Source organism: Kogia breviceps, chromosome 18 (genome assembly GCF_026419965.1).
Source record: "Kogia breviceps isolate mKogBre1 chromosome 18, mKogBre1 haplotype 1, whole genome shotgun sequence".
NCBI classification, from domain to species: Eukaryota; Metazoa; Chordata; class Mammalia; order Artiodactyla; family Physeteridae; genus Kogia; species Kogia breviceps.
In genome coordinates, this window is record NC_081327.1 from 41,898,485 (window position 1) to 41,914,542 (window position 16,058).

A 16,058-nucleotide genomic window follows, 5' to 3' on the forward strand; every position below is an offset into this window, starting at 1 on the left:
GATGGGTGGCTTGTGCCCAGCAAACCCTGAACTCCTCGAAGGGTTTCGGCAAAGCACTTTTAAAGGCAGGGTGAGGGAGGGGCATGGTTAGTTGTCTCAGACTTGTTGGTGTTGGAATCCTTTGTTCTTGCAGCTAGGTCAAGTCACAGTGTTCTTGTAGGTCAAGTCACAATGTTCCTGTAAACCTCCAACAAGACAAATGTTACTCTCTGTTCTGCAACTTTTTTTAATCTCTAAATGAATGGACTCTTAAAGGTCAGAGTCTTGAGAAGGGGCTATCCTGTATATTTCAGGCTATGGGCAACATTCTTTCACAAAAGGTGCAGAGCCAGCATGACTAAGCACAGGCAACAGAGCACTAAGGTTAAAGTAAAAGAAACTGATCTAATATGGAGTCAGATTTGCTCTTCCGTATTACAAACTGAATAAAGGACAGTTAAAATCCATAGGAGCAAAGGGAATTTAGGTTTAAAAAAAAGTACAGAGATTAATTGCAATTGGAGACTATTTTTTAACTACTTTCAAAATAGAAAGACCCTGTGTAGTCCATGGTCCAACTAAAGGCTATACATCGAAAGCCAAGGAGCAATGTGTTGGGAAGGGACCTGAATCAAGCTTGGTGCTTTGAACACTGTTTCTGAGAGCATCAAAGAAAGCTATTCAGTGGGAGAGGATATGACCCATGTGACCAGGATGCAGTATCGAGACCCATGGGTAGTTTGATTGAAAAGCCTTTTAATCTCAGCATGTAGAAGATGCTTATAAGGTTCAGAAACCTAACCCCTGCCAGGGATGTGCTGATGAAAGGTCACTTCCAGTATCACTTTCTTGGCATGGGGAGACCAAACCAAGACAGTTGGAAGGCTCAGTCTATATGGGTCAGCAGTTACAGCGGAGAAATGAGATTCCAGGGGCTCGTTTGATTGACGATAGAATTGACCGACTCTGCTACACGAATGGAGGGGAGGGATTTGTATGAATTCTGAGGAGCCGTGCAGGTAGGGAGGAGTTGAGAGTTCTCTAAGAAAAGCAGTTAGGCCAGGTCATGGATCAGGGAGGACCCACATGGACATTTAATCCGAGCAGGAGTCCAATTTTAAAAGAAAGAATGTAGATATCAAAAAAAAGGTAATGGAAGAAAGGTCTTGTTCCTCTTGGTAACTATTTTTCTAGCTAAGCCAATTGAGAGGGTTCATAGAAGGACACTGAGATTCGCTGGACAATAACAGTGCCCAAAAGAGAGCCTTTCATTTCTAGGATCAGCTGGGATCAAAGACAGGATAGACAGGTCTTGTCAAGGCTTGGGAGGAGCCGTCATAACTCTTGAATATAAGCAAAGAGGACTTCACACCGATTTCCCCTCTGGCAGTGCAGGAAGACCACTGTGTCAATTCAAGGCATTTAATTCATGGAATTTTAAGAATTATTCCATCCTCAAATGAAAATATTAGCCAAAGTATAATAAAACCAAAGTTTTCTCCTTGCTTCAAATGAAATAGAAAAGAAGCCAGAAGTCGAGACCACTTATAAGATGAAAGTTGTAACAAAAGAATAGTTGGAATAAAGAAAAAATGTGTTTTAGCACCTTTTCTCTCCAACTGCAACAACACATATTTTGTCTTCATTCAAGGGGCAGCCCCACCCACCAATTATGGTCAGTTTTCCAATCAGTGACTGCAAAATGAGCAAAGTTGTTTTATTGGTGCTTTTGTGCTGCAAAATTGCCAAGGACAGGAAGGAAAGAGCTAATTTCTTAGGAAATGCTGAGGAATTCTCAGCTCCTTAAGTCTTTATTAGGAGCAACTGTTAAGCAAGAGTGGCTGCTTGCTCCCTTGTCCTGAGGAGCTTCCATATTTCACTACTTACCCTTAAGCCAAGTATCTTTCTCAAGACTTTCCTTTTTTTTTTTTTTTTTTTTTTTTGTGGTATGCGGGCCTCTCACTGTTGTGGCCTCTCCCGCTGCGGAGCACAGGCTCCGGATGCGCAGCCCTAGCGGCCATGGCTCACGGGCCCAGTCGCTCCGCGGCATGTGGGATCCTCCCGGACCAGGGCACGAACCCGTGTCCCCCGCACCGGCAGGCAGACTCTCAACCACTGCGCCACCAGGGAAGCCCAAGACTTTCCTTATTTCCAAATTCAGATGCATAAAGAGGGTATCGGATTTGCTACTTGATTACCCAGCAGACAGGAGGAATTTAGAGAGCTGGTGTGAAATCACAGTATGTTAGCCTTTTTTGCTGCAGGGTCCCCACCAGATCCCTACCAGTCTTTTGAGCTGGCAATATCTGTTACTCTTTTGTCTTTAATTCAGAAGAGCATCGAGAGGGAGAAGAGCTTTAACTTTACCCTGTGTTTATTTTCACCTGGTCAGTTTTGTCAGAAGATTCTGCCCTTTCAATAAAATACTGACTGAAGTTCAAGAATCTTCCTTTTGCAGTGGGAGGAACCCAGGGCACCTGGGCCAAGTCACCAGTATCTGCTTCAGCCAGAACCTTGAGCGGGAATACCCAGGAGAGAAAATGTTCTCGAGCTCATTTTAATGGTGTTTATAGCACTCCGGTCCTCAACACAGTAGTTGATCCCTTTTGGAAGGAGGGAGTGTGGAACTACCAGACCTCACTACTCCTAGGCATAAGCCTCCCAGTGGTGCAAAATGTGCAGCCTCTTCCCATAGATTGTATCTGAGCAGAGGGTTGTGATTAAAATGGAGTCTAGAAATTAACTAGGTGGACTTACTATAATTTCTCCCCCGTTGTCTTGATCCTATAGGTCCCCCTACCCGGACTCCTATGCTAGGGAGAGCTGTTCACGTTGAGGTGGGCTTTGGAAAGGCACCTGGCACCTTGTCTGCTGGGTTGTGGGTTCCTTATAAGTTCCAGTTGCCCTTCCTTTCAGAGTGACATGGTAAAACTCATGGGCTAGAGAGTCAGAGCTGAGTTTTTTTGTTTGTTTAGATTTTTCTGATATGGACCATTTAAAAATATAACTTTAAAAATATTTATTTATTTGTCTGTGCCGGGTCTTAGTTGCAGCATGTGGGCTCTTTAGTTGAGGCATGCGAAGTCTTAGTTGTGGCATGTGGGACCTAGTTCCCTGACCAGGGATAGAACCCGGCCCCCTGCATTGGGAGCACAGAGTCTCAGCCACTGGACCACCAGTTTCAGCCATTGGACCACCAGGAAGTCCCAATGTGGACCATTTTTAAAGTTTTTATTGAATTTGTTACAATATTGCTTCTGTTTTATGTTTTGGTTTTTTGGCCATGAGGCACGTGGGATCTTAGTTCCCCGAGCAGGGATCGAACCTGCACCCCCTGCATTGGAAGGTGAAGTCTTAACCACTGGACCACAAGGGAAGTCCCAGAGAGCTGAGTTTAAATGCCACGTAAGAGTTACTTAGCCTCTCTGAGCCTCAGTTCCCTCGATGGTGATGGCATGTGCCCCCGTAAAGGATGAAGGCAGGACTGAATGAAGTAAAAATGAGCCTGCAGCTCATTGTGGATGTTCAGTGGGTGATGTTTACCCCCTTCCCATCTTTGCCTTAAAAACCTTGTGTATACCTGTATCTGAAGTAATCTCAGAGGGGGCTTATCAATGCAGTCTGCTGATCAAATGTGAGAAATGGTATCGAATAAAGCTGATGTCTGTTTGAGTAGACACACCAGCCTTAGTAACAGAAGTTAGGACATTTATTTCAGTATACAGTCAACTCTGCTATAACATATGTGTTCCTAGAAACCACCACGCTATGCCAAATCATGCAGTAAAAACCACAGGGCTTACGGGGAAAAATGGATTAGGGGCGTAACAGTCAAAAATTTGTCAGTGACACAAATAGGAACCTAATAACGATGGTAGCACAGTTTTACATGTGTTAAATGGTTGAGATCATAACACTACAATACATATGGCACATTTCCATGAGAAGACCTGAAGTTTGCTTGTGGAAGCAGGTGTTGGAAGGGTTGGAGCTTGTGAGTGTTGTCATGAAGTGGTAGAAAGAGGGTTTTCTGAAATCAGATGGGAGATGTAACACCAGATGTGGGTGAGTATGGTGTGTAACACGCAGTAAAGTGAGGTAGCCGGCAGATGAGTGTGGGTTTTGTGTATTTCTACACGACTGGGTTTAGCTGGGCGAAGTCTTCTGTGTTCATCTAGTGTGTTTTGAAGGCAAATTCATGCAAAGCAAACTCAAAATTCATAGTATGTTCCCTTATGTATCAATCACATTGGCATAGATCTCTGTTTTTAAAACAAGCATTTCAGTAGAACTGACTGTACTAGCTTCCTGGCAAAGGTCACCTTCCCCTAGGCAGTACCCAAAAGTAGAAGTCAATAAAATCAATGTAAAACATAAAGGCTAACGGGACCATTAACATCCTTCATAAAATGGTAATCATTTTATAAACATAAGTCTTTGCATCCCGCATATGTAGGTTACTGTATTCTAGGGAAGTGGAGTTATTGTCAGATTGCATTGAATGTGGTAATAACAGGAGTGTGGGGACGGGTGGTCCTTGGCTGTATTTTGTAGTGATTTTGCCTTTGTCTTAAGTCTTTGGATCATCTGCTACCTTGTCGTTCTGCCATTAGCACAGATGAGCCACCCTCAGCACCCTGATCTCATAGTAACCCACACACAGACTGAGGGGTAGAGCAGCCAATAAATAGCAGTATGCTATGTTTCTTGATTCATCCAGATCTCTTTTAAAGATCCCCTGTAAATGAATCCTGTATTTTAAAAAGAACTGTGATCATGAATATATATGACTCTAGGAGAACAGGGATAGTCATATAATTTGTGACTTTAAGAGGTAGTAGACTACAAGCGCTGGAGAGTCCATGGATGAGCTTTAGGAGAGGTCCAGGAATCCCAGAAATTGCACATACATTTTTCTTGGTAAGTGCATTTCGGAAGCTTTCATCACATTCCTAAAGGCCTCTTTGATCCCGAAATGGCCAAGAGACAGTGATTCACAAAAATCCATGGCACTGTAGATTCGTATGGGCTGTTTAGGGGAATTCAGCGTGATCTGTGGGTTATCTAGTACCTTGAATCCATAAAGGGGAACTGTGATAGTTTTTTCAAGAAGCAGACCTGGGTGCCACCATCAGTGACAACGTGGAGCTTGTCTGACCAGCGGCTTGGTCTTGCATGTCGACTTTGATGTTACCTCTCACGTTAGCCTAATAGCAGTGAGTGACTCCTTTGAGCAAGGGCATATGTCTTTCACCGGTGTGTCTCATGCCTCCCTTGACTTTATTTTGCAGATGGGAGCAGCGAGAGCTCCCCAACGGGCGTGTCTATTATGTTGACCACAATACCAAGACCACCACCTGGGAGCGGCCTCTTCCTCCAGGGTAAGGCTTGGACCAATAAGACCCGAGGCTCCAGAACTGGCACCAAGAGTCCCCCATCAGCTTCTGCACCACTCGCTGCCATGGCCTTCTCTTTATTTTCCCCCACTCTCCTCCTTTCTCTCTTTCTTTTCCCCTCCTCCTACAGTCATCCCCTTCTACATTCTCTGCTCTCTCTTTCTACTTTCCCTTCTTCCTACATGTGTTGTGTTGGCCATGGGCTTTCTTAAGGGGTGGGGTATTCAGAGCCCCCATGGATTTTGGGTTCTGGAGGAAGGAGGGTTGGGCAGGCCTCCGGGGCCCTTGGTGTCTCACTGGCCTCAGTCATTTCACCTACAGAAATATCCTATAGGGCCCGATTTTCAGTATCTTTCTGCAGAGGTAGCAAAGTCCAGGGACATTTATCCTGGGTCCCTTGATTGCCTTTCCTACTCACTTACTTTAATTCTGCTCTCATTTCCTAGGACAGACTAGGAACATTTAGAGCATCTCTGGGGGAAAAAAGAGCACAAGGAATCCAAGATAGAGAGGGTGTTGATGCATTTCATAGTGCCCTGTGTCCAACCAGCTCATGGAGACGGTGTGCTTCTCGTCCAGCGGGCTTTGCGAGAACGCAGCTAAGTTCTCCAAAACCAGAGGATGAGTGAGGCTTCCAAGTGAGGGAAGACTGTCCAAGTTCAAGGAGAAGGGGTTTGGTTCCCTGTCTGCCAGGGACAGAAAGTTCTTTCCACATGTGTCTCCCAGTCCTGAGAGCTTTTGAAAGGGAATGCATTCTGCTCTCAGGAAAGAATCACCTCCCAGTAAAGCAGCCATGAAGGGCTCCTACATAGAACATGAACGCTGACTTGCCCCTCCAAAGCTTGCGGAGGGAGAGGATGTCAGAGGTGGGCGTATTGGGAGAACCCCTGTGCTTTGCTTTGTTCACCTGTCAGGCATGTGCCGGGCAAATATCACCTCACTTTCCAGTCCTACAAGTTTCCGTGGATGGGCTGCTTTTAGTTTCAGTTTTCCAGTAGAATGCTTGTGTTTTCCTTTTCTTCCTTACCGTTCTAGAAATCACACTCATAATCCGCCATCCTTAGTTCTCACTCTGTTTCTCCTTTTACTTTAAGTCCAGGGAACTTACCAAAGATAAACATTGACTTCTTAGAAAAAAATTAAAACATTTTATTATGAAAATTATAGAAATTTTCATATTGAATTTTTCAAATATGTGGGACAAAGAATGTCCACACACTCAACACCTAGCTTCAGTAATTATCAACTCATGGCCACTCTTGTTTCATCTGTACCAGCAGTTGGCAAACTGTGGGCCTGTGGACAAAATCCAGCCTGCTACTTGTTTTGTAAATAAAGTTTTATCGGGACACAGCCCGTCTCATTTGTTTACTTATTGTCCATGGCTGCTTTTGTGCTCATTGGCCGAGTTGAGTAATTGTGATACAGACTGTAAAGCCTGCAAAGACTGAAATATTTACTTTTCGGCCCTTGGTGGAAAACATTTGCCACCTCCTGCTCTGTAATCCTCACTCACCCCTCCTCCACCCCTGTTCTAGATTGTTTTGAAGCAGATCCCAGACATCGTTTCATTTTATCCAAATTTCAGTATATATTTCTAAAAAGTGTTCTCTTATTAAAAGTAAAACCACTATATTATTAACAGTATTTACCTACCACCATCAAACCCAGTGAGTAGTCAGATTTCTCCAGTTGTCTCACAAATTAATCAACTTTTAACAGGACATATTGCACACTTGTACTTTGTGAATTTATAGCATGTATATATTTTTTTGTCTTTTTTGTTTTGAACTTTTGAATTTTATTTTATATATTTTTTATACAGCAGGTTCTTATTAGTTATCCATTTGATACATATTAGTGTATATATGTCAATCCCAATCTCCCAATTCATCCCACCACCACCACCACCACCCCACCCCCCCGCCACTTTCCCCCCCTTGGTGTCCATACGTTTGTTCTCTACATCTGTGTCTCTGTTTCTGCCCTGCAAGCTCATTCATCTGTACCATTTTTCTAGGTTCCACATATATGCATTAATATGCGATGTTTGTTTTCCTCTTTCTGACTTACTTCACTGTGTGTGACAGTCTCTAGATCCGTCCACATCGCTACAAATGACCCAATTTCGTTCCTTTTTATGGCTGAGTAATATTCCATTGTATATATGTACCACATCTTTATCCTTTCGTCCGTCGATGGGCATTTAGGTTGCTTCATGACCTGGCTATTGTAAATAGTGCTGCAATGAACATTGGGGTGCATGTGTCTTTTTGAATTATGTTTTTTTCTGGGTATATGCCCAGGAGTGGGATTGCAGGCTCATATGGTAATTCTGTTTTTAGTTTTTTAAGGAACCTCCATACTGTTCTCTATAGTGGCTGTATCAATTTACATTCCCACCAATAGTGCAAGAGAGTTCCCTTTTCTCCACACCCTCTCCAGCATTTGTTGTTTGTAGATTTTCTGATGATGCCCATTCTAACTGGTGTGACGTGATAACTTGTTGTAGTTTACATTTACATTTCTCTAATGATTAGTGATGTTGAGCATCTTTTCCTGTGCTTATGGCCATCTGTATGTCTTCTCTGGAGAGATGTCTATTTAGGTCTTCTGTGCATTTTTTGATTGGGTTTTTTTTTTTTAATATTGAGCTGCATGAGCTGTTTATATATTTTGAAGATTAATCCTTTGTCCGTTGATTCATTTGCAAATATTTTCTCCCATTCTGAGGGTTGTCTTTTCATCTTGTTTGTAGTTTCCTTTGCTTTGAAAAAGCTTTTAAGCTTCATAGGTCCCATTTGTTAATTTTTCATTTTTATTTCCATTACTCTAGGAGGTGGATCAAAAAAGATCTTGCTGTGATTTATGTCAAAGGGTGTTTGTTCTTCCTATGTTTTCCTCTAAGAGTTTTATAGTGTCTGGTCTTACATTTAGGTCTCTAATCCATTTTGAGTTTATTTTTGTGTATGGTGTTAGAGAGTGTTCTAATTTCATTCTTTTACATGTAGCTCTCCAGTTTTCCCAGCACCACTTATTGAAGAGACTGTCTTTTCTCCATTGTATATCCTTGCCTCCTTTGTCATAGATTAGTTGACCATAGGTGCGTGGGTTTATCTCTGGGTTTTCTGTCCTATTCCATTGATCTGTATTTCTGTTTTTGTGCCAGTACCGTATTGTCTTGATTACTGTAGCTTTGTAGTATAGTCTGAAGTCAGGGCATCTGATTCCTCCAGCTACATTTTTTTCCCCTCAAGACTGCTTTGACTGTTCGGGGTCTTTTCTGTCTCCATACAAATTTTAAGACTTTTTGTTCTAGTTCTGTAAAAATAGCCACTGGTAATTTGATAGGGATTGCTTGAATCTGTAGATTGCTTTGGATAGTATAGTCATTTTCACAATATTGATTCTTCCAATCCAAATCCATCTTCAAACAGTGACAGTTTTACCTCTTCTTATCCAATTTGTATTCCTTTTATTTCTTTTTCTTCTCTGATTGCTGTGGCTAGGACTTCCAAAACTATGTTGAATAACAGTGGCGAGAGTGGACATCCTTGTGTTGTTCCTGATCTTAGAGGAAATGCTTTCAGTTTTTCACCATTGGGAATGATGTTTGCTGTGGGTTAGTTGTATATGGCCTTTATTGTAGTTTCCCTCTATGCCCACTTTCTGGAGAGTTTTTATCATGAATGGGTGTTGAATTTTGTCAGAAGCTTTTTCTGCATCTATTGAGATGATCATATTGTTTTTTGTTTGTTTGTTTGTGTTTTTTGTGCTAGGCGGGCCTCTCACTGTTGTGGCCTCTCCTGTTGCGGAGCATAGGCTCCGGACGCGCAGGCTCAGTGGCCATGGCTCACAGGCCCAGCTGCTCCGCGGCATGTGGGATCTTCCCGGACCGGGGCACGAACCCACGTCCCCTGCATCGACAGGTGGATTCTCAACCACTGCACCACCAGGGAAGCCCCGATCATATGGTTTTTCTGCTACAATTTGTTAATATGGTGTATCACATTGATTGATTTGCATATATTGAAGAATCCTTGCATCCGTGGGATAAATCCCACTTGATCATGGTGTATGATCCTTTTAATGTGCTGTTGGATTCTGTTTGCCAGTATTTTGTTGAGGACTTTTGCATCTATATTCATCAGTGATATTGGCCTATAATTTTCTTTTTTTGTAGTATCTTTGTCTGGTTTTGGTATCAGGGTGATGGTGGCCTCATAGAATGAGTTTGGGAGTGTTCCTTCCTCTGCAATTTTTTGGAAGAGTTTGAGAAGGATGGGTGTTAGCTCTTCTCTAAATGTTTGATAGAATTCACCTGTGAAGCCATCTGGTCCTGGACTTTTGTTTGTTGGAAGATTTTTAATCACAGTTTCAATTTCATTATTTGTGATTGGTCTGTTCATATTTTCTATTTCTTCCTGCTTCAATCTTGGAAGCTTATACTTTTCTAAGAATTTGTCCATTTCTCCAGGTTGTCCATTTTATTATTGTCATAGAGTTGCTGGTAGTAGTCTCTTAGGATGCTTTATATTTCTGCGGTGTCCGTTGTAACTTCTCCTTTTTCATTTCTAATTTTATTGATTTGAGTCCTCTCCCTCTTTTTCTTGATAAGTCTGGCTAAAGGTGTATCAATTTTGTTTATCTTCTCAAAGAACCAGCTTTTAGTTTTATTGATCTTTGCTATTGTTTTCTTTGTTTCTTTTTCACTTATTTCTGCTCTGAACTTTATGATTTCTTTCCTTCTACTAACTTTGGGTTTTGTTTGTTCTTCTTTCTCTAGTTCCTTTAGATGTAAGGTTAGATTGTTTATTTTAGATTTTTCTTGTTTCTTGAGGTAGGGTCGTATTGATACAAACTTCCCTCTTAGAACTGCTTTTGCTGCATCCCATAGGTTTTGGATTGTCGTGTTTTTGTTGTAATTTGTCTCTAGGTATTTTTGATTTCCTCTTTCATTTCTTCAGTCATCTCTTGGTTATTTAGTAACGTATTATTTAGCCTCCATGTGTTTGTATTTTTTATGTTGTTTTCCCTGTAATTGATTTCTAATCTCATAGTGAGCATTGTGGTAGGAAAGGATGGTTGATATGATTTCAATTTTCTTAAATTTACTGAGGCTTGATTTGTGACCCAAGATGTGATGTCTCCTGGAGAATGTTCCATGTGCACTTGAGAAGAAAGTGTAATCTGATGTTTTTGGATGGAATGTCCTATAAATATCAATTAAATCTATCTGGTCTATTGTATCATTTAAAGCTTGTGTTTCCTTATTAATTTTCTGTCTGGATGATCTGTCCATTGGTGTAAGTGAGGTGTTAAAGTCCCCCACTATTATTGTGTTGCTGTTGATTTCCTCTTTTATGGCTGTTAGCAGTTGCCTTATGTATTGAGGTGCTCCTATGTTGGGTGCATATATATTTATAATTGTTATATCTTCTTCTTGGATTGATCCCTTGATCATGATGTAGTGTCCTTCCTTGTCTCTTGTAACATTCTCTATTTTAAAGTCTATTTTATCTGATATCAGTATTGCTACTCCAGCTTTCTTTTGATTTCCATTTGCATGGAATATCTTTTTCCATCCCCTCACTTTCAATCTGTATGTGTCCCTAGGTCTGAAGTGCGTCTCTTGTAGACAGCATATGTATGGATCTTGTATTTGTATCCATTCAGCAAGCCTGTGTCTTTTGTTTGGAGCATTTAATCCATTCATATTTAAGGTAATTATTGATATGTATGTTCCTATTACCATTTTCTTAACTGTTATGGGTTTGCTTTTGTAGGTCCTTTTCTTCTCTTTTGTTTCCCACTTACAGAAGTTCCTTTAGCATTTGTTGTAGAGCTGGGTTGGTGGTGCTGAATTCTCTTAGCTTTTGCTTGTCTGTAAAGCTTTTGATTTCTCCATCAAATCTGAATGAGATCCTTACTGGTTAGAGTAGTCTTGGCTGCAGGTTCTTCCCTTTAATCACTTTAAATGTATCGTGCCACTCCCTTCTGGCTTGTAGAGTTTCTGCTGAGAGATCAGCTGTTAACCTTATGGGAGTTCCCTTGTATATTATTTGTCATTTTTCCCTTGTTGCTTTCAGTAATTTTTCTTTGTCTTTAATTTTTGTCAGTTTGATTACTATGTGTCTTGGTGTGTTTCTCCTTGGGTTTATCCTGCCTGGGACTCTCTGCACTTCCTGGACTTGGGTGGGTATTTCTTTTCCCATGTTAGGGAAGTTTTTGACTATAATCTCTTCAAATATTTTCTTGGGTCCTTTCTCTCTCTCTTCTCCTTCTGGGACCCCTATAATGTGAATGTTGGTGTGTTTAATGTTGTCCCAGAGGTTATCTTAGGCTGTCTTCATTTCTTTTCATTCTTTTTTCCTTATTCTGTTCCACAGCAGTGAATGCCACCATTCTGTCTTCCAGGTGACTTGTCTGTTCTTCTGCCTCAGTTATTCTGCTATTGATTCCTTCTAGTATAGTTTTCATATCAGTTATTGTATTGTTCATCTCTGTTTGTTTGTTCTTTACTTCTTCTAGGTGTTTGTTCTTTAATTCTTCTAGGTCTTTGTTAAACATTTCTTGCATCATCTCGATCTTTGCCTCCATTCTTCTTCCAAGGTCCTGGATCATCTTCACTATCATTATTCTGAATTCTTTTTCTGGAAGGTTGCCTATCTCCACTTCATTTAGTTGTTTTTCTGCGATTTTATCTTGTTCCTTCATCTGGTATATAGTCCTCTGCCTTTTCATTTTGTCTCTATTTCTGTGAATGTGGTTTTCCTTCCACAGCCTGCAGAATTGTAGTTCTTCTTGCCTCTGCTGTCTGCCCTCTGGTGGATGAGGCTATCTAAGAGGCTTGTGCAAGCTTCTTGATGGGAGGGACTGGTGGGTAGAGCTGGGTGTTGCTCTGGTGGGCAGAACTCAGTAAAACTTTAATCCACTTGTCTACTGATGGGGCTGAGTCCCCTCCCTGTTGGTTGTTTGGCCTGAGGCAACCCAGCACTGGAGTGTACCAGCTCTTTGGTGGGGCTAACTGTGGACTCTGGGAGGGCTCACTCCAAGGAGTACTTCCCAGAACTTCTGCTGCCAGTGTGCCCGTCCCCATGGTGAGCCACAGCCGTGCCCCACCTCTGCAGGAGACCCTCCAGCACCAGCAAGGTAGGTCTGGTTCAGTCTCCTATGGGGTCACTGCTCCTTCCCTTGGGTCCCGATGCGCACACTACTTTGTGTGTGCCCTTCAAGAGTGGAGTCTCTGTTTCCCCCAGTCCTGTCGAAGTCCTGCAGTCAAATCCCGCTAGCCTTCAAAGTCTGTTTCTCCGGGAATTCCTCCTGTTGCCAGACCCCCAGGTTGGGAAGCCTGACGTGGGACTCAGAACCTTCACTCCAGTGGGTGGACTTCTGTGGTATAAGAGTTCTCCAGTTTGTGAGTCACCCACCCAGCAGTTATGGGACTTGATTTTATTGTGATTGCGCCCCTCCTCCTATCTCATTGCAGCTTCTCCTTTGTCTTTGGATGTTGGGTCTCTTTTCTGATGAGTTCCAGTGTCTTCCTGTCGATGATTGTTCAGCAGTTAGTTGTGATTCCAGTGCTCTCGCAAGAGGGAGTGAGGGCATGTCCTTCTACTCTGCCATCTTGAACCAATCTCCCTATCACACATATATTTAAAAGTGGTGGTAACTCTGTAAGTGTGCTGGTTGCTTGCCTCTTAACCTCTCTGGTCTATAAGTTATTAAGACCTTGACCTGGTGAATATTTGAATGGAATCTAAATGAAGATATTTAATGGTATCTTCTAAGAATGGCTGAGGATTTACTCTTCTTTAAGTATTGAGGTAGAATACTAGACCCAGCTTTCTTATTTTCAGGATAGTTTTAATGTTTTATTGTGAGATGGCTCAGCTCTGCACCCCCTATAGCCTATGAGTTCTTCCTGAGTTTTAGGCCCAGACCGTTAAGCCCCTGGCACTTAGTTCTGCTATGTAATAGGGAGCCCAGAGAGAACAGAATGCTCAAGCTTTCATTGCTAATTAATGGGAGAAGTTCCGCCCTGGGGAAGTATTACCATGGTGAGAGCAACCTTGAAACTACAGATGGAGCCATTATATCAGCAGACCTAGACATCCAGGAGCGAGATTGAACCAAAGGATTCAGTTGATCCTGGCCATCCCCTTGTGTCCCACGCATGGGACGCTTGTATGAAGACCAGTTGTTTTATCCAGGAGAAAAAAGTACTGGACCTGGTAGTTCAGGATGAATGCAGTAATTTGCTGTTTAGTCATTCTTCGGTGGTTCTCAAACTTGAGGTGAGCAGGGAGAGTGATCACCACAGAGCATGGTATTGGGGAGGCCTCATAGGGGGCTTAGACTGGGTCTTTAGGAAAGGCTGAGGGGTGGACTTCAGTGAGAAGAGGAAGGTGATCCAGGTTGAGAGAACAGTGTGAATGTAAAAGCTGCGTTTAGGGAATGATGCATGGAGCAGTTTTGCCGGAGTGGAGGGTTTGTGTGAAACAAAGATGCTCAAAGTGTGTACAGCTAGGCCCCTGGGTTTGGTGCAGATGCCCCCTGGAACCAAACAACATGAAAGGGCTGACCTGGCCTCCAACTACTGCTCTGTTTTTGTAGATTGTGATTCTGCGTAAGATTTTACCTGCAACCAAGGGTGTGATTATGCTGCTTAGAAGTTTGAAATTCACCAGTGCAGAGGACTTCTAGTTAAACATATGGATCGAACATGTGTTTATTTCCATTCCTTCCTGAAAAACCACTAAAATAGCAATAAAGGTTATAAAAAAAGTGTAATGATAAAGGAATGGAAGAGGAGAAAAAGCATATGGGAGATTGTAATCAGAGTTTAGTTGCTGATGGATAAATGGCAGAGTTGCGAAAGCTGAAACCCAAGCTTCCGGTGTGGGGTTTCCACCCGGAAGGCAGCTAATTTGCACCATGGAGCCCTGGAAAGCCTCAGAGATCAGAGACATATGGGGTGTGTGTGTGTGAATATGTATGTGTATGTGTAATGAGACAAAAAACTTGGAAGTTTAAAATTTGTGCAGGGAGCAGCTAGATTTCTAGGTTGTCAGCCCTCGCTCCCAACCCTCTGCCATGTGTATGTGTGCACACACAGACATGCACACACACACACACACACACACATGTTCGCATGCATGCACACACAGCCACATGAGTGCTGCTAGTGTAAGAAGTTCCTGGGAGAGTAGAACCAGTGTGGAGAACACAGCCATAGCCGAAGGCAGTGATGAACTCAGGAAAAAGGGATTAAGTGAGGATGCTGTCTCCAGCGTAAAGACTGGAAGGTTTTTTTTTTTGCTGGGGAAAGTGATCCGTCTAAGGGAAGAAAACTATAGATTGTGATATTTGGCGATCTTCTAGTGAAACAGCTGAGTGAATCCAGAAATCAACTTTCAGACATTTTAACACTCAGGTGTGAGGGTTGAAATAAAGGCATCTTTGGACATGGCAGGGTTTCAAAAAATTAACTTCGGTGCATCCTTTCTCAGAAACTCCTAGATGATTTCTTCTACCAGACAAGAGGAAACAGAGAAAGAAGTCCCGAGTTGCAGGACACAGGGGACTCCGTTCAGGGGCCAAGAGGAGGGTGAGGGAAGATGACTCAGGGAAGGAATGTAGAGCAGGCAGGCCTGGAGGACAGCTGTCCATGCTGGACAAAGGGTGCCTGGAGAAACGAGGCCCAGAGTTAAGTGATCCTGGGAGGCCACCAGCCCTGTCAGAATCTGGGGGTGAATTTGTGAGAGGTCCTTGAAAACCAAGCAGAATAAAACACGCAGTTCTTAACTCTAGAGAAAAAGAAAAAAGGTGGACAAGAAAGCAAATGTATGTATAGTATTCTACAAGGTCATAATCCAAACGCTGAATATTGAGTTAATGATGGTTTTCTAACTTGGGAGGATGGGGGAGGAGAGAGCATTGTGTGTGTTGGGGGGTAGAGTACAAGAACGAAATCCTCAGCTCTGCTAGCGGAAAGTCCATAAATAATATCTAATTTGTCAGAAATCAAGAAATTTTGGAGTAAGCATTTATTTAGAAGTACGACTGTCAGTAGAAGAAGCAGTCAAGAGCTGAAAGTAGTTATTGCCTCTGGGGGGCAGAAATGAGCAGTGGGGAGAAGGAGGGCAGGAGACACTGCTTTTCATTGTATCTCCTGTAGTACTCTTTGTGTTCCAAACCATAGACACATGATTCCTTTGCTAACAAATAAAAATAAATAAAAATCACTGGTTGGGAGAATTTATGAGAAAGGTGGGAAGGTTCCAGATTATCGTGAGCCTTGAACACTGATTCAAGGTTTTGACTCGAGACTGACATAAGGAGTCAGTCTGCTGGGGTTACCCTGATGGCAGTTTATTGGCTGGATTGGATAAGGAGATTAGTTCAGAGATAGTTGGACGTAGAAATGGAAAGTCAAGGGCAGGGAGACGAAATAAAAAGAAGCCCTCGGGGTGAGTGGCTTACTGGCATCAGTAGGAAAGGAAGAGTCGGGAATGATGGTGTTGTTTTATCCCTGGGAGGAGGGCTGATGCGGGGAGGACGGGGAAAGGCTCAGGTTTGGGGCGAGAGGGATGGCATTTAGTTGAATCCAAAGTGACAGCAGGTCAGGACGGCAAGGCGGTCCAGCAAGCGGAATTCAGACGCAGTCTGTGAACAGGGACT

General features: G+C 42.7%; 1 protein-coding gene across 2 annotated transcripts in view; it reads left to right on the plus strand.

The window, feature by feature from the left end:
• WWP2 (WW domain containing E3 ubiquitin protein ligase 2) overlaps positions 1-16,058 on the plus strand; it is a 151,025-nt gene that overhangs the window by 110,719 nt on the left and 24,248 nt on the right. For both annotated transcript variants that reach the window (XM_059044814.2, XM_067019594.1), the window contains exon 9: positions 5,271-5,360. In XM_059044814.2, the coding sequence (XP_058900797.1) occupies positions 5,271-5,360 (90 nt within the window). The remainder of the gene's footprint in view (positions 1-5,270; positions 5,361-16,058) is intronic.